Source organism: Garra rufa, chromosome 21 (genome assembly GCF_049309525.1).
Source record: "Garra rufa chromosome 21, GarRuf1.0, whole genome shotgun sequence".
NCBI lineage: Eukaryota > Metazoa > Chordata > Actinopteri > Cypriniformes > Cyprinidae > Garra > Garra rufa.
In genome coordinates, this window is record NC_133381.1 from 16782282 (window position 1) to 16803072 (window position 20791).

The 20791-nt window shown below is 38.1% G+C and overlaps 1 protein-coding gene across 1 annotated transcript; it reads left to right on the forward strand.

The window, feature by feature from the left end:
- Positions 1-1630: 1630 nt before the first annotated feature.
- Positions 1631-19831, forward strand: pla2g4f.1 (phospholipase A2, group IVF, tandem duplicate 1). Its single transcript, XM_073826926.1, has 21 exons — positions 1631-1721; positions 2232-2283; positions 2532-2604; positions 3477-3613; positions 3806-3937; positions 4054-4094; positions 4229-4271; positions 4483-4540; positions 5027-5193; positions 8864-8983; positions 10114-10148; positions 10323-10461; positions 10573-10709; positions 10881-11103; positions 11177-11294; positions 12627-12764; positions 12991-13098; positions 13656-13835; positions 14851-15020; positions 15093-15279; positions 18829-19831. Exons 2-21 carry the CDS (start codon positions 2275-2277, stop codon positions 19149-19151), a joined length of 2538 nt encoding a protein of 845 aa, XP_073683027.1. The 5' UTR covers positions 1631-1721; positions 2232-2274; the 3' UTR covers positions 19152-19831.
- Positions 19832-20791: the final 960 nt, after the last annotated feature.

Below are 20791 nucleotides of genomic sequence, written 5' to 3' on the forward strand. Positions count from 1 at the left end.
CCTCAATGATGCCTTAGAAGGAAACACAATGTAATAAGAGCCAGGGGTGTAAACTTTTGAACAAATGTGTATATTTTTCTTATTTTGCCTTAATGCATGATGTTTCCTTCTTTAAAGCATCAGTGAGCATTTGAACCTTATGTAATAGCTGCATATGAGTCCCTCAGTTGTCCTCAGTGTGAAAAGATTAATCTCAAAATCATACAGTCATTGTTGGAAAGGGTCCAAATACACAAAAATCCTGAAAAACCAAGGGATTTGTGGGATATAAAGGATTTTTCTGAAGAACAGCAGGCAGTTCAGGACAAGTATCACTAAGAAAAACAGCTGTGGATCGTTCACGTAACAACAGTATTGAACAGGGTAATTTAAACTATTAAACTATTATTTTCTCTTGTGGAATGTGTAAATGTCTTTTACGTGAAATATCTTATTCAGTCAGTACTAAATAAAATAACATGCAATTTGTATGATCCCTTTTATTTTGGTAAAATAATGAACATTTTGCAGATTCTGCAAGGTGTATGTAAACTTTTGACTTCAACTGTAGATTTAAGTATAGTGATGTGTGAAGTTTAGAACATAGAAAATACCATTAAACTAATATAAACAATGGAAGTATGTCCTCACTAATGTAGTCAAACAGGTCTCTGTGTTTGTCAGTGGAAGTTGTTTGTGGCTTTTGTACAGAAAAACTCTGTTAACATTTTGGTGGATATTGATGAGTAGTTTGAAATCTATGCTTAAACTTCTGTTTTTTACAGTGTTTGCTAAATGTATTTGTACAAAGACAGCAAAATAACAAAAACATATATTTGACACGGCATTAGAAAAAAGAGACGTGTTGTTGCAAATAATCTTATTGACTCACAATGTGACTCATAATGTGACAAATACAATTCTCAAAGAACAAATATTCCTTTTAATATGGAGTCAAAGTCAGCATGTATATTAATTATAAAAGAATCATAAAAATGTCACACAACACATGATAATGCTTGACTTTTAATCTCAACTACTCAGAAACAAACAAATTCCACAGTGTTAGAGATTTGATACTTAATTCTCAAATTTGACTATGCTTATTGTTGTCTTTGAAGTTTGAAGACAACATAGTGATGACATCAAGTATTTATGAAGGGCGAGTATGTGGTCATATGTTCAAAATGCAGGTGGAGACAAACTGTACTATAAGTGTTCTTAAAGAAAGACAGGAATTACTTATTGCACAACTGGCAGAGTCAGTATTGGTTGACTGAAACAGCACTTCTTTTGTAAAGTACAATGAATGATATCAAGGTGTACTTGCCCCACCCAAGGTGATGTACTTGTTTTTAGACACCTTGGGCAACACCAGCACGTGCACAAAAAACAGTGCCAGTATTGCCAGTATAACATGTTGACACTGTTATATAATTTGTAGGTAAGTTATAGTCTTTTTACGGTATTAGAAAAAGAAAAGCTATTGTTCTTCCTATCAAATGCTAAAAAGAACAAAATAATAAGTGTAATGGTTTTCATTCATCATTCTCATTTTATTTTCTGCATGTTACAGAAACACTTAAAAATGGGATGTGAACTTTAACAAGTCTGAAAATGTTTTTGCTGAATAGGCTGACAGGAATGACTTCTCTCTCTGGGATATACGCTTAAAAAGGAGGAACAGCACTCAGACAGACTGAAAATATTCTTCTGAAGCAACCTTGCAGTCATTGACCTGGGTGAGTATCCACTTAAAATCCATTGAAAAAAAAAAGTCAGCAATTGCATGTACCAGACTGAAATAATGCAACCTAATATACTGTAAGCAGAATATCAGACATCATTAGAAAATTAAAGAAGAGAGGTGACAAAACTTTGCAATGTGAACATTTACATAAGTTTAGAAATAAAACTGGGTGAAAGAGATTTACAATGTTTTGTAGAAACAAAAAACACTTGTCATTGAAGAAGAATGTTCATGTTGAATTCACCTTCAAAGTGAATGTATGCTCTGGTGTTACTTACATGGATTTAGTTCACTCTCATTTTGTCTTGTTCTAGCATGTCTTAATTAATATTTATGTGTTCTTATGAACACCTGGCATTACCATATGGATGACTTGTGACTTTCTAAGAAGCAATATGTAACTTTGCACTAGTTCTTGGAATGTATACTGAATTAGCAGGAAAACTAGCTTTTCAAGCTGTGCTTGCACCACCTTCGGTATTCACATGCGTTCTCATTTAAGTTTCACAGGCAGCTGGGTCTAGATCTCTCCGCAACATTCAACAATGCTCAAGGTTAGCTAGTATTTCCTTTTTAGATTTCTTTAATTGTAAAGTGTAATTGAGATTTTTTAATTAGTAAGAAACAGTATAGTTCTACAGCTGTAATGTTTGACTTTGTTTTAACGGTCTCTGTCAGTAAACGGTGTATATCTTGTGATCATAGATCATTTGTTGTACATACGCTTTTGAAATCAAATGATTACAAAATTATTATTTCGCAACCACTTCATTTTCTGTTTCTGTTTGTTTGCTTTTAACAGAGAGAAGTCAAACCATACTTGAATCTGTCAGTCAAAGTTTTACATGCGAACCTCCATAAGAGCTATGACTACTGTAAGACAATTTAACTTCTTAACAGCAGCCAAATGTATTAGTTTACCAATTTTAATTTTCTTTTTAGCAGAAGTGTAAAGCTTAAAGCAGACATGTCTAAACCGGTTTATAGTTTTGATAAGAAAAAGTGTGTTGTTGTTTGAACTTGCCCTCCTAGTTACACATGCCATGTATAGTTCTCTAATCTAGATATTAGTACAATCCTTTACCACTTTGGCAGATTTTTAAAGGTGTTTCAAGGCGGTCAAAAGCCTTTAGCACAACAGTTTGATTCCTAACACAATAGTAACCTCTCTTTATGAGTATACAGTTAAAGTCAAAAGTTTATATATTTATTAAAAGGGCTATGTTTAAAAGTTTACACACACTTGATTCTTAATACAGTGTTACCTGAATGATCCACAGCTTTTTTTTTTTTTTTGTATAGTGATAGTTGTTTGAGTTCTCAGTTTGTGCTGAACAGTTAAACTACCCCTGTTCTTCAGAAAAATCCCAGTCATTGTTGGAAAGGGTTCAAATACACAAAAATTGAACTAAAGTTCTGAAGAACAGTGGACAGTTTAACTGATCTGGAAAAAAACCAGCTGTGAACCATTTAGATAACAACACAGTATTAAGAATCAAGTGTATGTAAACGGGGCAATTTTTATAATTTCAACTATTATTTTCTTTTGTGGACTATATGTAAATATATTTTATGTGAAATATCTTATTCAGGTCAGTACTAAATAAAAAATAGCATGCATTTTGTATGATCCTTCTTATTTCGGTAAAATAATTAACATTTTGCAGATTCTGCAAGGTGTATGTAGATTTTGACTTCAACTGTAAATGCATAAAAATAGATCAACGTTTAACTCTCTTCTTTTTAGGGTCTTCGTCTGACTGCTATGTCATCCTGAATTTACCCACGGCATCTGCCTGTACAAATCGCACTAAGACTATCTCAAATTGTGAGAAACCTGTATGGAATGAAACTTTCACCTTCAGGGTGCACAGCAATATCAAGGTAAACCACTAAATTAATTGTCTGATCATAGAATGTTTTCTCACGCAATAACCTATTTTTAACTTCAGTTATTTATCTCTCCACTAAAATGTGTTGTTATTATATCAAGTTATGTCATTAGATACCTCAGTAGAACTAAAAAATAGTACACTACACTTTTGCTCATTTCTTCTGTTTCTTTCTCCTAAACAGAACATTCTGGAGATTATGATCTACGATGAGGATCCATTAATGAGGGACGACCAATGTGCCACTATCCTTTTTGACATCAATAACCTCACACATGGGAAAAAAGAGACCAAATGCTTTAAAATAAATGATGAGGTCAGTGCCAGAGAGAGATCTCATATCTAAACGGTTAAAAAGATGTTAATAAAATGGACACTTTGATGACAGAGCACTTGAGATTTGATTTGTGACTATAGTACTTTCATTCTCAGACCGAAGATGAATTGTGGGTTGAGTTTGAGCTCACTAAAAGGTGAGTGAGACTGCCTTTAGCAGTTGTGGTGAATATCTGCAAAACATATGTACAAGTTAGAACCTGTTGTACATGATCCTACACATCATAAATTTAATTTAAGTGTCTGTTTTGTGTTTGTCTATGTGTTGCAGCTCTGAGACACCAAGGCCTTGTTTCTCTAATGGAGTTTTGGTGGTATGAACCTTTCTTAAAGCTTTCTTAACTGCATCACTGGTTATGGTCAGAAAGTTTAAAAGAATATTTTTTTTTACCTACAGTATAAGAATGTGTTTTCTAAAAAGCTTCAGCTTTAATATAGGTTACATACACTCTTACAACTGTAACTAAACCCTCAAAAATACTAGATAACCTTTATCAGATGAGCTTAATGCTTTCTCTTAAACAGGCAGGTCCTTTTTGTGAGCTGAATGTGGACATAGACAAGCTTCTGAATAAGTCTGACGGTAAATTAAGACAACGTCATCTAAATTTCCCATGCAAATGCTTAGATATTAAAGGTATAGCTCTCCCAAAAATGAAAATTCAGTCATTAATTACTCACCCTCAAGTTGTTCCAAACCCGTAAGACTCTGTTCATCTTCGGAACACAAATTAAGAGATTTGATGACATCCGAGAGCTCTCAGAACCTCCTTAGACAATAACAACTTTATTCAAAAATTCTTCTCCTCCAAAAATATCTTAATTTGTCTTCTGAAGAGGAACGAAGGTCTTATGGGTTTGGAACAACTTGTGGGTGAGTAATTAATGAAAGAATTTTCCTATCCCTTTATATGGCTACTGGAAACTCAACGTTATTCTGAAATAAATGTAATGGAAAATAAAACGGTAAATTGCTTTATTCTATAAATTAATTTTGAAAACACACCACAGAAAATGATATAATCCCAGATTCATTTTTTTTTTTTTACATATTTTCTTTGTGTTCCAGCTATGCAGAACATGGTGTTAAAACTGAAAGGGGCGTACAAAGAGGATTTTGTGATCTCAAACTCTAAGGAAAGCCCCAGCTTCCTGAAAACCTTACGTTACTACATCAACCGAGACCTGGAAACTGAACTCAATCTGACCTCCGAGAATGTTGTCAGCCCATCAAATGTAGGTCATCGATGCCAACTGTCATTACTGACCTACCATGTTTACTGAAAATTGCTGTAAAAACTACCACATAAATTATTGTACTACTTATTCATTTTTTTTATGGTGGCGTTTTAGTACCATGGTCAAAAATAAACAAATCTAAAATTATGAGATTAAAGTTGTAATATTTTGAGAATAAAGTCAAAATATTTTGAAAATAAAGTTGAAATTGCGAGAATAAAGTTTAAACATTCCAAAAATAAAGTTGAAATGTTTCGAGAATAAAGTAAAATATTTTGAGAATAAAGTAAAATAGAGGGAGCCCTTGCCCAGTACTTCCTGTTTGGCAGTCATATAAAGAGGGCCATGCCAAACAGGCCTTTGCGAAGTATTGTTTTGCTCATGTGGACTCTACCAAGCATTATCCCTATTTTCATTGCCTTATTTCTTCCTTTGCCATTGGCACTGTCTTAGTCATTGCCATAGGTTTACCTTGTTTCATTGTCTTGTTTCATTTGTTACTTTGGACTGCCTTTCGGATTTTGACCCTTGCCTGTGTTTTTGGATTACGTTTTGTCTTGCTCTTGGACATTACTGTTTGCTGGTATTCGACCATGCCTGTTTTTGACCACAATCTGTTTGCAATTGGATCTATCAATGCTGTTGTCGAGTCCCCGTTACAGAATACTTCGCCATACCACAGATCCAGTAGCTTTGTGTACACAAATCACCATGAACAAAACAGATCGTCTTTTCGCCTCCGTCAAGGTAATCACTCCATTGACCAGTATGTGACTGACTTCTGCGAACTGTATTATCAGGTGGACTTTAAGGACTCTTTCCTAAAAGAGATTTTTGCTTTGGTTTAAACAAAGACATATCACATTGTATGCCCCACAATACCCCACATTGGTCACTAGAACATTTTATTAACTTTGCACTCTCTTTATGTGGCTCTGCTTTTACTGCCAGGATTGTAGATGAGGGGTCACACAATACCGCAGTACCCACACCACCAGAACATTTTCACGTCCCATTCGTCACGTCTGTAATTGTTCATGCCATGTCTACCAAGCCAAAGCTTTCTCGCATCACGTCTGCAAAGCCACAGCCTGCTCCCGTCACATCTGCCAAGCCACAGCCTGCTCACTTCACGTCTGCCAAGCCACAGCCTGCTCCCGTCACGTCTGCCAAGCCACAGCCTGCTCCCGTCACGTCTGCCAAGCTACAGCCTGCTCCCGTCACGTCTGCCATGCCACAGCCTGCTCACGTCACATCTGCCAAGCCAAAGCCTGCTCCCATCACGTCTGCCAAGCCACAAACTGCTCCCGTCACATCTGCCAAGCTACAGCCTGCTCCCGTCACGTCTGCCAAGCCACAGCCTGCTCCCGTCACGTCTGCCAAGCTACAGCCTGCTCCCGTCATGTCTGCCATGCCACAGCCTGTTCACGTCACATCTTCCAAGCCAAAGCCTGCTCCCATCACGTCTGCCAAGCCACAGCCTGCTCCCATCACGTCTGCCAAGCTACAGCCTGCTCCCGTCACGTCTGCCAAGCTACAGCCTGCTCACGTCACATCTGCCAAGCCAAAGCCTGCTCCCATCACGTCTGCCAAGCCACAGCCTGCTCCCGTCACGTCTGCCAAGCCAAAGCCTGCTCCCATCACGTCTGCCAAACTACAGCCTGCTCACGTCACGTCTGCCAAGCCACAGCCTGCTCACGTCACGTCTGCCAAGCCACAGCCTGTTCACGTCAAGTCTGCCAAGCCACAGCCTGCTCACGTCACATCTGCCAAGCCACAGCCTGCTCCTATCACGTCTGCCAAGCCACAGCCTGCTCCCGTCACGTCTGCCAAACTACAGCCTGCTCACGTCACGTCTGCCAAGCCACAGCCTGCTCACGTCAAGTCTGCCAAGCCACAGCACTGCTCACGTCACGTCTGCCAAGCCACAGCCTGCTCACGTCACATCTGCCAAGCCAAAGCCTGCTCCCGTCATGTCTGCCAAGCCACAGCCTGCTCCCGTCACGTCTGCCAAGCTACAGCCTACTCACGTCACATCTGCCAAGCCACAGCACTGCTCACGTCACGTCTGCCAAGCCACAGCACTGCTCACGTCACATCTGCCAAGCCACAGCACTGCTCACGTCACATCTGCCAAGCCACAGCACTGCTCACGTCACGTCTGCCAAGCCACAGCCTGCTCATGTCACGTCTGCCAAGCCACAGCCTGCTCCAGTCACTTCTGTCAAGCCACAGCCAGCTCACGTCATGTCTGCCAAGCCACAGCCTGCTCATGTCACGTCTGCCAAGCCACAGCCTGCTCCAGTCACTTCTGCCAAGCCACAGCCTTCTCACGTCACGTCTGCCAAGCCACAGCCTGCTCATGTCACGTCTGCCAAGCCACAGCCTGCTCCAGTCACTTCTGCCAAGCCACAGCAGTGCTCACGTCACGTCTGCCAAGCCACAGCCTGCTCATGTCACGTCTGCCAAGCCACAGCCTGCTCCAGTCACTTCTGCCAAGCCACAGCCTGCTCACGTCATGTCTGCCAAGCCACAGCCTGCTCACGTCACGTCTGCCAAGCCAAAGCCTGCCAAGCCACAGCCTGCTCCCGTCACATCTGCCAAGCCACAGCCTGCTCACATTGTGACTGCCACTCCACAGCCTGCTTACTCTATGCCTGCTGCTCCAAGGGCCGTTCACGTCATGTCTGCTGCTCCAAGGCCCGCTTCAGAGCCTGTTCACGCAATGCCTGCCACTCCAGGGCCTGCTCACGCCATGCGTGCTGCTCCAGAGCCAGCTCACAAGATGGCCACCACACCAGCGTCCCCAGCCAAGATGGCCACCACGCCAGAGCCTCGCCAAGCCACAGTCCCTATGCCAGAGCCTAATCCTCCAGGGCCACACCATGTCTAGTCTAATCCTCCAGAGCCTCGTCATGTCTTGATTGCCAGTGTGATGGACCCTCCTCTGATCTCAGTGCAGGCTGCAGGCATCCCAATGACACCTTTGGTCCCAAGCCTCACAGCCTCCACACCCTCAAGCCTGGTTGACATCCCACTGTCTACTGTGCTGCCTGTTATGGCGGTGGCCATTTTGGGGGTGCGGGCTGCACAATGCATCCGGGAGGCCTCATCTGTCCACAAGTCTGCTCCGGAGGCCTCTCCTGTCCACGAGTCTGCTCCGGAGGCTTATCTGGACCATGAACTTGTGCCTATGCCTCTTGTGGAGGCGGCGTCTCCTGCAGAACCCCCTGAGGTGGCAGCTCCCGCTGCAGATCCTCAAAAGGGGAAGATGCCAAAACATGAACTCACTGCCTGCTCTACCACTGTCAATGTTCCTGCTCTCCCTGCACCACCATGGCTTCCTGCTCTGTCGTGGGGATTCCTGCTCTCCTCTGCTCTGCTGTGGTGGTCGTCTGCTTTATATTCTGAGAGCTAGAATATACTCTCAGAATATTATAACTTTATTCTCGTAATTGGTACGAATTAATTCTTGTAATTTATTCTCAAAATATTTTGACTTTATTCTCGAAACGCTTCAACTTTATTCTTGTAATTTTGACTTTATTCATGAAATATTTCAACATTATTCTCATAATTTTGATTTTATTGTCGAAATATTTAGACTTTATTATCGAAATATTACAAATATTTTTTGTTAAAACAAATATGAATTTATTCTCTCCAGGTTGGGACAGTAGTAGTGGATGGTGTAGTTTCAGAGCCTGGAAACAATGAATTGACTTCTGTACCTTTAAAACCACTACCAGCCAAACAACAGATGACTGTGTCTTTGCCTCTTGGAGAGGTGAGTAGTTTAAAAGAAAATCTATTAAATAGAAAGTTTATTGATTAATTAATTGATTACAGGGAACATTGGATACAAAATTTGCTTTTACATGTTTGACTATAAATGTGTCTTAGCACTGTGTGGATACAACCACCCTACAGTGGTAAAAAAGACCACCCTTTTTTACACCCCCCAAAACCTTACCAGTCTCAATTATCAAGCCGTTTTGAGCAGTATGCACTGCAAAAATGGCTTATCTTACTTAGTATTTTTGTTGTTTCTAGTCAAAATATCTACAAATTCTTAAATTAAGATGCATTTACTAGATAAGCAAAATGACATAAGATATTTAGTCTTGTTTTTAGCAAAATGCACTTAATTTAGTTTTTTATTTTTCCTGTTTCAGTTGAAATTGCGTCACCACATAGAATAATGCTGTGTGGTTCAAGGCAATTCAGTGGGCCTTTAAAACAAGAGTATTATACTTACCTCACTGGCAGATAATTTTACTTATTTTAAGGAAAATGCACTTAATATAGTTCTTGGAAACAAGACTAAAACTAATAAGCCATTTTGCTTATCTAGTAAATGCATCCTAATTTAAGATTCTTTAGATATTTTGACAAGACAAGTATACTAAATAAGATAACCCACAATGATGGACTGTCCCGTATTAGCATTTCAGTCCTCAGCAGTTGGCTGAAATAAGCAAAATAGGTGTTTTGTCGTTGGATGTAAAAGTGAACATAATTTTTTTATTTTCTCCTGACACGAGAGCCACCAATGACACAGTGGATTAGCTTTGTTTTTGATGGTAATGCACCACTGAATACACAAAAAACGGAAGAGAGGGGTGGGGTGAGCAGTAGCTCATTATCATTTAAAGAGCCATGCACCAAAACTGTTGCTGTGAACAGAGCTGCTTTTGAAAGAGTAAAAAGGGTATTGTTTTACACTACCATTAAGGAATTTTAACCAAAGTATGTTACATTTCATGAAGACCCTAAAGAATAATACCAACTTGTGGAAAATGGCCATGCGATATCCCTTTAAAGATAATACAGGAATTTGACTATATTAAACAATACTGTATTTATAGTCATACTTTGTGTGGTTTATGTAAAAGGACCATTCTTTTTTCTCCGCAGAAAAAAGTTGATCTGCATTTGAAAACTGATGATCGGTAACAAATCATAAATTAATTCACATCTATGCTCAGTAGTAGTTTAATAGTAAATTACATGTGAATGTATAAACAAAACAAAACATTGTAAGTTAATCTCTGAATAATTTGGTGTGTGTGTGTGTGTGTGTGTGTGTGTGTGTGTGTGTGTGTGTGTGTGTGTGTGTTCTGAAGCTCTGACGAAGATCTGGATATGCGTTTGGATTTTGATATCCCAGAGGAAGAAAAGACTTTTCTGGTGAAGAGAAAAAAAGTTGTGTCACAGGCTCTACAGAAAGCTCTGAATCTCAGCTCTGCACCTGATCCCAACAAGGTACTTTAGACACAAGCACAAATAACCCAGATATTCAACAAGGAAGGAACCAACAAGGTTTTTTTACAATATAGACCAAAATTTGAATCTGTGATTGATGTGACTCCTCAGGTCCCAGTGATGGCTGTGGTGTGTTCTGGTGGTGGGAGCAGAGCATTAACAGCCACATATGGTAGCCTTAAAGGTCTGCAGAAGATTCAGCTTCTTGATGCAGTCAGCTACATCACAGGGGTTTCAGGTGCCACATGGTGAGAATGACGAGTCTTAATGTATTTTTAAACATTAGTTTGTTTCTAGACAGACTGATAAAACCACACATGCCATTTCTCATGTAAGTCAGCCGATATGGTTAGACTCCTTGGCTTACTTTTATATGGCAATAGAATTGCTTATATTTTTGTTTGATATTTGTATTTCAGGGCTCTAGGCTCCATTTATGAAGATCCTAACTGGTCAAAAGGGGAAATTGATAAGTCTATGGATTCTGTAAAGATGGAGCTCAATAAAAAGGTGTTCAGTATGTTTTCCTCAGAGCAGCTACAGAAATACAAACAGAGGATAGAAGAAAGAGAGAAAGAAGGACACCTCGTGTCTCTCATTGACATGTGGGGTCTGGCTTTAGAGCATCTTTTCCACGGGAAGGTAAATAAAAAAAAGCACAAATTGCATTTGACGATGTGAAAATTTGGTACATGATATAACTTTTCTTTTATAGAAACGCATGGGTACACTATCTGAAATGCAGAGGACAGTGTCTGAAGGCCAGAACCCTCTACCTATATTCACAGCTGTCAACATGAAGCCTGGCAAAACAGATAGTATGACAGATGCAGGTATGTACTAATTAAAATGTAATGGCCATTCAGTTTATAGTTTCAGACTAAGACACAGTATTAATTATGTCAAACAAATAATGCTTAAGTACGCTTTCTGTTAAGAACATCATTGGGTTAGGATCCAAATATTGCTCGCTATACTAGTCACACACATTATTTGAGTCAAGGTGACATGATGGTGTCAAGGTGACACCATTAGGTGTAACAGTATATTCTGTTTTGTTTTAAGAGTTATAGTATGTTCGTGGAATAATATGCCCTTATACAGTTAAAGTCAAAAGTTTACATACACCTTGCAGAATCTGCTAAATTTTAATTTACCTTAATTTACTTTTTCTGAATGATCCACAGCTGTGTTTTCTTTCTTTTTCTTTTTTTTTTTGTTTAGTGATAGTTGTTAATAATCCCTGGTTTGTCCTGAACAGTTAAACTGCCCGCTATTCTTCAGAAAAATCCTTCAGGTCCCACAAATTCTTTGGTTTTTCTGCATTTTTGTGTTTTTGAACCCTTTCCAACAATGCCAGTATGATTTTAAGATTCCTTCTAAAGCATCAGTGAGTGTTTGAACCTTCTGTAATAGTTGCATATGAGTCCCTCAGTTGTCCTCAGTGTGAAAAGATGAATCTCAAAATCATACAGTAATTGCTGGGAAAGGTTCAAATACACAAAAATGCTGAAAACCCAAAGAATTTGTAGGACCTGAAGGATTTTTATTGTCAAAAGTCTGTTTGTGTTGAAGTTCACACCACTCAACAAAATGGGTTCATTTGGAACAATCTGCAAAATCATTAAACAAGACTTGATGCAGACCTGAGTCATGCATTTTAGAGAAGCTTGAGGTATGATGAAAAAATTTAGTTCTGTAAATAAATATAAATTACCACACCTTTGTGTAATAAACTTGTGAAAGTTGAGTCATAAATGCCCGATGCAATATTTAATATGAAAATAAACGTAATTTGGCTGTGTCAGATGTGTAATCAAAAGTAACTGTAACTGTTGCGTCTACTGTAGTTTATTTAATGAACATTTGAGTAAAGATCCTTTTCACTGCGTTTATTTTGTACAAACTTCTTTAAGTGCTGGGGTGATATGCAATGACTATTGGGTAAGTTTCCCTACAGCTTCATGTGAAGTGCTGTATCAATAGACTATTCAGCGACTGCTTCTGAAGATACTGTATAAACAAAATGCAAATGATTGTCTTATCTAAAAAGTTACAGAAGAATAGGTTCACTATGGTTAAAAAAGGAGTTTATAAAAAACCACTAGCTTGTAGCTTGATAATAAAAGTGCAATAATCGCATGTTTTTTCTGTTTTCTATTTAGAATGGTGTGAATTCACCCCATATGAGGTTGGATTTCCCAAATACGGTGCCTTTATATCTGCACAGAACTTTGGGAGTGAATATTACCTCGGTCACATGGTCAAGAAACTCCCTGAAACAGGGTTGTCTTTTCTTGTGGGTGAGTTTGAGTGTATGTGTTTGAGTTCATACACATTATAAAGACATGGAATAGAAGAAAAACTGAAGGCAATTAAGTAAGAAAGGAAGTTATGAAAGTTGTGGCCAGTAGGGAGAGCCTACATTTGCATCTGAACCTGATCCTGTGCTGTACTGTATATAAATTATGTAAAGTGTAACTAACTAGACACCATTAATGAGTCCAAACTCTGTGCGTATTTTTGAAGGAATGTGGAGCAGCATTTTTTCTATAAATCTGACGGAAATCTGGAGTATTGCCACAGGAGTCACCCCTTCCTGGACGCCTTGGGTCGGAGGAGAAGTGAGAAACACAGGTGAGAATTTGTGATGAAATTTAAACACTATGTGTTTACTCAACAGTTTCATATGATTAGATTTTAATTATAATAACACTAGCACATTTAAAAGTTTAGGTCAGTAAGATTTTGTTAAAGAAATTACAACTTTTATTCTGCAAGGATGCATTAAATTAAAACTTACAGTGAAGAAAAGGAATCTTCTCCTTTGTGTTTCCACAAAAATAAAACCTCTTTTCAGTGTTGATAATTCAGAAAATTCTAGAAATGTTTCTTGAGCAGCAAATCAGCATTAGAATGATTGTGAATGACTGAAGTAATAACTGCTGAAAATTCACAGGAACAGGAAGTTACATTTAAAAATATTTAAAAAAATTAAAACTATTTTCAAATATAATGTTAAAGATGAAATTCTAAACTTATTTCACAACATTAGTGTTTTTACTGTATTTCTGATACATTAATGCATTAGCTTATCATCAGACTTACCCCAAACATTTGAACAAGTTACCTTTGTGTCTTTCATCATTATACTCTGAAATGATGCAGTTGTCTTCTTGTCTCCTTCTGTAAAGAGACTGATAGTAAACCAACAGCACTTGGCACGTATCTGATCAGCCCTGTGACTGACTTTGCTAAAATGCTGTGTGGTTTTATGACCAGCCGCCCCATTGTCAGTCAGGTGTACAACTTCCTGAGAGGCTTCAATCTGCACAACAGCTACAATGAGAACAAAAGCTTCATTGCATGGAAAGGTATAGAGCTCTCATTATACCACTGACCATTAAATATTTACCATTTCAAGTGCTTATTCTATTTATTCTTCAGATGGACTATGTCTTATAATGTCTTATATTGGTTTTATTTCATGTCTGTAGACATAATTTGGTGATGTCTGTCATTGCATTAAATGTATATACAGTTGAAGCCAAAGGTATATATACACCTTGCAGAATCTGCAGAATGTGAATTATTTTACCAAACTAAGAGAGTTCATATAAAATACATGATAGTTTTTATTTATTACTGACCTGAATAATATAGTTTGCATAAAAGACGTTTACATACAGTCTACTTTGAAGAGCATGGAAAATTTCACTTATTTTGTCTTCTGGGAAACATGTAAGTATCTTCTGTAGTCTCTGAAGGGCAGTACTAAATGAAAGAAACATGATATTAAGGGAAAATAATAATAATGTATACCTCTTCTTCTGTTCAAAAGTTTACACCCCTGGATCTTAACACATCGATTTTCCTTCCGGAATGATTGAACCTTCTATAGTTGCATAACATAGTCCCTCAGTTGTCCATAGTGTGAATAGATGAATCCCAAAATCATACAGTCATTATTGGAAAAGATTCAGATACACAAAAATTCTGAAAAACCAAAGAAGGATTTTTTCTGAAGAACAGCAGGCAGTTTAACTATTCAGGACAAACAAAGGACTTATAAATAACTAAGCAAAAAACACAGGTGTGGATTATTCAGGGAACAACAAGGAATTAAGAAACAAGTGCATGTAAACTTTTGAACCGGGTAATTTTTGTAAATTTAACTATTATTTTCTCTTGTGGACAATATGTAAACATCTTTTATGTGAAATATCTTTATCAGGTCAGTACTAAATAAAAAATAACATGGATTTTGTACAATGTAAAATAATTAACATTCGGTGTATGTAAACTTTTGACTTAAACTGTATCAGGGCTTTACACAACTAAATACCTAATTGGGTTTCCAGTCCAATAATATGCATGCTCTGTCTACAGACACACACCCAGATGCCTTTCCTAACACAATGACTCCAGCTGATCCTGTGCTGAGCTTAGTAGATGCTGGATTTGCTGTAAACGCAGGATTCCCTCCTTTACTTCGCTCTCACAGACATGTGGATGTTATTCTGTCCCTAAACTACTCCTGGGAACCAGATCATCTTAAGGTGAGGGAGACCTGAAAGATTATGAAATGACTGAAATAAGAACAAATATCAGGAACTGTTTTTGTCTAACAGATCATAAAGCAAACTCAGGAGTACTGTGCTGATCGCAAGATTCCATTTCCCAAGATCGATTTCAAAAAGGTGGAGTCAGAGCCGCTGAAGGAAGTTTACGTGTTTGAGGATAAAGACAATCCGAAAGCTCCCATAGTGCTTCACTTTCCCATGGTCAATGTCTCATTCAAACAGTTCAAAGCTCCTGGTAGGCACCGCTGTTTTTTAATGTTTTTTTAAAGAAGTCCTTTTTGTTCACAAAGGCTTCATTTAAATACAATAAAAAATACAATAAATACAATAAAAACTGTAATACTAAGAAATATTATAAAAATTTAAAGTACCTGTTTATATATATATATATATATAGTAGGGATGCTCATATTGACCGTTTAACCGTTAACCGCCAGTAAGAATTTTAACCGATTATTACTATCAGTTAAACGGTTTAAATTTTTTTTTTTTTTTTTTTTTTTTACGTTTGCTCCATGGTGAAAGAAAAAATGTATTACTCACGGGCGCGTGTCCGTGCAGTACGGCTGTTCAGACATATTTTGCTGAGTAAGCACCTGCTTTACCTTTTCTTAGTTTATGTTACTGATGTAGTAGCCTATATGCAACACGTTGGCAATGGCAATATTGGGTTATCAAAGAGTGAATCCATAAATAAATGTAACGTTATTTAATTTCTAAATTAATTATAGTCTAAAGAGTGCGCGCTCCCCTTACTATCACTGGAAAGTTGTCACTCATACATTACTGTAGTTCATCGCAATCTCACAAAGTTAATAAAAAGTAATAAAATAACCTTTACACTGTACAATTAATCTCTTATTTTCATCATGTCTACACTTTCTTGTTTTAATGAGAGAGTTCGCAGAGGTGTAGAAGCAGAACAGAAACCGGCACTTTGAGTGGTGAGTGGATCGTAACATAGCCGCCTCTGATTGGCCACAGCGATAATGTAATCAACAGAAATGTCTGTGATTGGCTATTGAACGCTGTGAAAACACGTTTCTCCACATATGACCAGTGGATGAAAAGACCCGAACCGCAAATTGAAAGGATCTTTGTGAAGTGTTTTTGTCGCGGATCTAAGAGTTAACAGACAACGTCCCAGTCTATCCGTGTAGCATGTCCACATGTTAAAAACTAGGTACACTGAGGTATAGGCTGGCCTGCTATATGTTTTTATGTCCAACGAGAAGAATAAGACCGGTACCTTTCTTCAAAGCGCATAGAAGGATTCAGTGTGTTTTAGTTTTGTCATATTAATTAGGTAGTTATTTAATTTATACACATTTAGTATAGGCCTATTTATTTTATTCTTTTTTTTTTTTTCATTCTGATTTTCTCTGTTCTCAGAAGCGCTGCTGATGCGTGATAATTTGAGTAACGTTATATGTGAATGCAGTTTTTGTTGTTGCTCTGTATGCTGCTGTTTGCACATTAAAATAAAACATTTGCTTGTATTTTTTATGTATATCATCACAGATACTCGTGCATTCTATTTTTATTTTAAACGAATTTATTATTCTAATTTTATCAGTTAACGGTTAATGTTCGGATAACGAGCAGCGGTTGTCGGTCAGGAGAATTAACCGAAATGAGCATCCCTAATATATATATATATATACAGTCAAGCTGACATTATTCATACAACTGGCAAATTCTGACTTAAAGTTACTTTTATTCAACCAGCAAGTTTTTTTTGACCGGAAATGACACAGGCTTCTCCCAAAAGATAATAAGACGATGCACAAAAGGTATCATTGTGGAAAAAAATATTTCTCAGCATTTATAAACACTAACAAAAAGTGGCATGTACAAAATTATTCATACCCTTTGCAAACTGTCACAGTCTATGGGAAAATCCAAAGTTCTATACCATTCCAAATAGACCAAGCTGTTCTAAAGCATCCTAATTACCCTGATTCATTGGGAACAGCTGTTTTAATCAACTCAAAAGGTGAAAAACAGAAGCTCTCTGCTGTTGGTTTGTGGACAGTCATTGTGGACAGTCATGGCTAAGACAAAGGAGCTCACTGAGGACCTGCGGCTGCGCATTGTGGCTGCTCACAAGTCAGGAAAGGGCTATAAGACCAGATCTAAATGTTTTGTAGTTCCAGTGGCTACAGTGCAAAGTATTACTAATAAATACAAGACGTTCCGTGAAAAATCTAGTCGGAAGCCAAAAGTGACACCTGTGCTGGCCAGGAGGATAGTGAGAGAGGTAAAAAAGAATCCAAGGATCAACACCAAGGCCAACCTGATGAATCTTGGCTCTGCTGGTGGCAACATTTCAAGGCAGACAGTCCAACGGACACTGCACACCGCTGGGTTCCACAGACGCAGACCAAGGAGGACACCACTTCTCCAGATAAGGCACACAAAAGCCCACTTGGCCTTTGCAAATGCTCATCTGGACAAAGAAGACTTCTGTTCTTCTGTTTTAGGGTCAGATAAAACAAAAATTTAACTGTTTGGCCACAATGATGTAGGCTTCATTTGGCATAAAAAAGGAGAAGCCTTCAACCCTAAGAACACCATCCCCACTGTCAAACATGGTGGTGGGAACCTAATGTTTTGGGGTGTTTTTTTAGCCGGTGGACCAGGGAACCTAATCACAGTAAATGGCACCATGAAAAAAGGAGCAATATATCAAACTTCTCAACAACAACATCAGGCAGTCTGCAGAGAAACTTGGCCTTGGGCACCAGTTGACATTTCAGCACGACAACGACCCAAAACACACAGCAAAAGTGGTAAAGAAATGGTTAGTAGACAAAAACACTAACGTTTTGCAGTGGCCCAGCCAGAGTCCTGACTTAAATCTAATAGAGAATCTGTGGAGGAAGCTAAAGATCGGGGTGATGTCAGGGAAATCCTCCAATCTGAAAGAGTTGGAGCTCATTGCTAAAGATGAATGGGCAAAAATACCAGTGGAGACATGCAAAACGCTGGTCAGCAATTATAGGAAAGGAAAGGAGGTGAAGTGAGGCGAATTTGTGCTCTGCATTTAACCCATCTAAGTGCACACACACAGTAGTGTGAACACACAGAGCAGTGGGCAGCCATTGCTGCAGCGCCCAGGGAGCACCTCAGTCGTGGTATTGAGGGTGAAGAGGGTGCTGGTTATTCACTCTACCCCACCTACTCGAACCCGCAACCTTTGGGTTACAAGTCCGACTCTCTAACCATTAGGCTACGGCTGCCCCAAAAATATAGGAAGCGTTGATTGCTATAATAGCCAATAGAGGCTTTTCTATTGATTACTGAGAAGAGTATGAATAATTTTGGACATGCCACTTTTTGTTCAAATGTAAATAAAAGATGAGCAATATTTTTTTTCCACAATGATGCCTTTTGTACATCATCTCATTATCTTTTGGGAGAAGCCTGTGTCATGTCCGCTCAAAAAATACTTGCTGGTTAAATATTTGCCAGGGGTATGAATAAAATCGGGCTTGACTGTATATAATGTATTATTCCTGTGATGACAAAGCTGAATTTTCAGCAACCATTACACCAGTCTTCAGTGTCACATGATCCTTTAGAAATCATTTTAATTTGCTGATTTGGTGCTTAAATTACATTCATTATTTGTACTAATGTTAAAAGCAGTTGTGCTGCTTAGTACTAAGCCAAAACTAACCAAAATCACTTTTAATGGTTTACTTGCAGTATATTGTAATTAGATATTTCCTTTTTTTATTTTCAACGCTAATGTAAAATAATGTGTATGTGTGTGGTGTAGGAGTGAAGAGAGAGGGCGAGAAGGAGCAGAAGGAGGGAGCGGTTGATGTTGAAATGAACAGTAGCACCTCTCCATATCTAACTCACAAACTGACTTACACACCAGAAGACTTCCAGAGGCTCATCAACCTCACTTCCTACAACATTCAAAACAACAAAAACGTCATTTTGAATGCGCTTAACAGAACATTAAGCCGAAAAAAAGAAAGGCAGACAGGTGATGATAGCCATGCCAAAAAGGATAAGGCGACAGTACCAAAGAGCAGTTCAGCGTCTAAACCAAAACCAGGATCACAAAAAACAAGAAAGACTGAAAGACGGTGATCTGGAGCACCATTACTGTGAATAAAACCTCAGAAGAGGAAATCTATGTTCTGCATCTTTAATTAAAAACTGAAATTTTGAAAGTGAAATCATATTATGAAATTGATTTTCAAAAATGAAAATTCTGTCATTAATTACTCACCCTCATGTCGTTTCAAACCTGTAAGACCTTTGTTCATCTTCAGAGCACAAATAAAGAGATTTTTGATGAAATCTGAGAGCTTTTTGACCATGCATTGACAACAATGCAACTGACACGTTCAAGGCCCAGAAACATAGTAAGGACATTGTTAATATACCTTAATTTTATAAAGCTCAGAGAATTCATGTCAGTTGCATTGCTGTCTATGCAGGGTTAGAAAGCTCTCGGATTTCATCAAAAATATCTTAATTTGTGTTACAATGATGAACGAAAGTCTTACGGGTTTGGAACTGGTTTTGAGTAATTAATGACAAAATATACATTTTTGGGTAAATATCCTTTTAAGTAAAAAAAAAATGTTTACGGTGATATTCAATATTAACATAATGTTATTTATTTTTAAATGTGGACAATGAAATCTTTGTTTCAGTTCATTTAACTAGTCATTTCTGTCATTTCAAATCACTTTTCTTCATTAGCAATTAAATTCAAAGTGTTCAAAAAAGTGCAATAAACTTCATCACTTTGTTGTAACTTTGATACTGTCACACGTGCAGAGACGAGGAACCAGGGAAAACAAACGAGGGAACCAGGAGATGCAAACGAAACACTGTTTATTAGAAACAAACAAAAAGCCAGGAGTAGACAAACACTTTTTTTTTTCTTCAAATATAGACTTAAGCAATGAACATTCTGTCAGAACCACTAGTAAATTACGTAATATTGTTTAGATTTCAAATTCTTTTTTTCTTCAGAATGGAGATCTCCAATTTATAAAAGAAAATTGCTTTAGTTTACATGGTTATTACTGCATATAATTCATTAAAATAGAAGTTTAATTTCATAAAATACAAGTTCATATCAAAATGCACCTATATTTTTTGCATTTTTTTTTTGTTGTTGAATAAAATACTATTTTCCCCTGTACAGTCATGGCCAAAAGTTTTGAGAATTACATAAATATTGGAAATTGGAAAAGTTGCTGCTTAAGTTTTTATAATAGCAATTTGCATATACTCCAGAATGTTATGAAGAGTGATCAGATGAATTGCATAGTCCTTCTTTGCCATGAAAATTAACTCAATCCAGAAAAAAAAAAAACTTTCCTCTGCATTGTTAAGAAGGCTTCAGGGCGTCCAAGAAAGTTCAGCAAGCGCCAGGATCGTCTCCTAAAGAGGATTCAGCTGCAGGATCGGAGTGCCACCAGTGCAGAGCTTGCTCAGGAATGTCAGCAGGCAGGTGTGAGCGCATCTGCACGCACAGTAAGGCCAAGACTTTTGGAAGATGGCCTGGTGTCAAGAAGGGCAGCAAAGAAGACACTTCTCTCCAAAAAAAAAAACCTGCAGGGACAGATTGATCTTCTGCAAAAAGTATGGTGAATGGACTGCTGAGGACTGGGGCAAAGTCATATTCTCTGATGAAGCCTCTTTCCAATTGTTTGGGGCATCTGGAAAAAGGCTTGTCCGGAGAAGAAAAGGTGAGCGCTACCATCAGTCCT

Bases quoted from the DNA above. Each gene is read 5' to 3' on its own strand.
- pla2g4f.1 (XM_073826926.1), top strand. The intron at 8,984-10,113 runs GTGAGTAGTTTA...TTTTCTCCGCAG, and splicing joins TGTCTTTGCCTCTTGGAGAG to AAAAAAGTTGATCTGCATTT. The intron at 10,149-10,322 runs GTAACAAATCAT...TGTGTTCTGAAG, and splicing joins CATTTGAAAACTGATGATCG to CTCTGACGAAGATCTGGATA.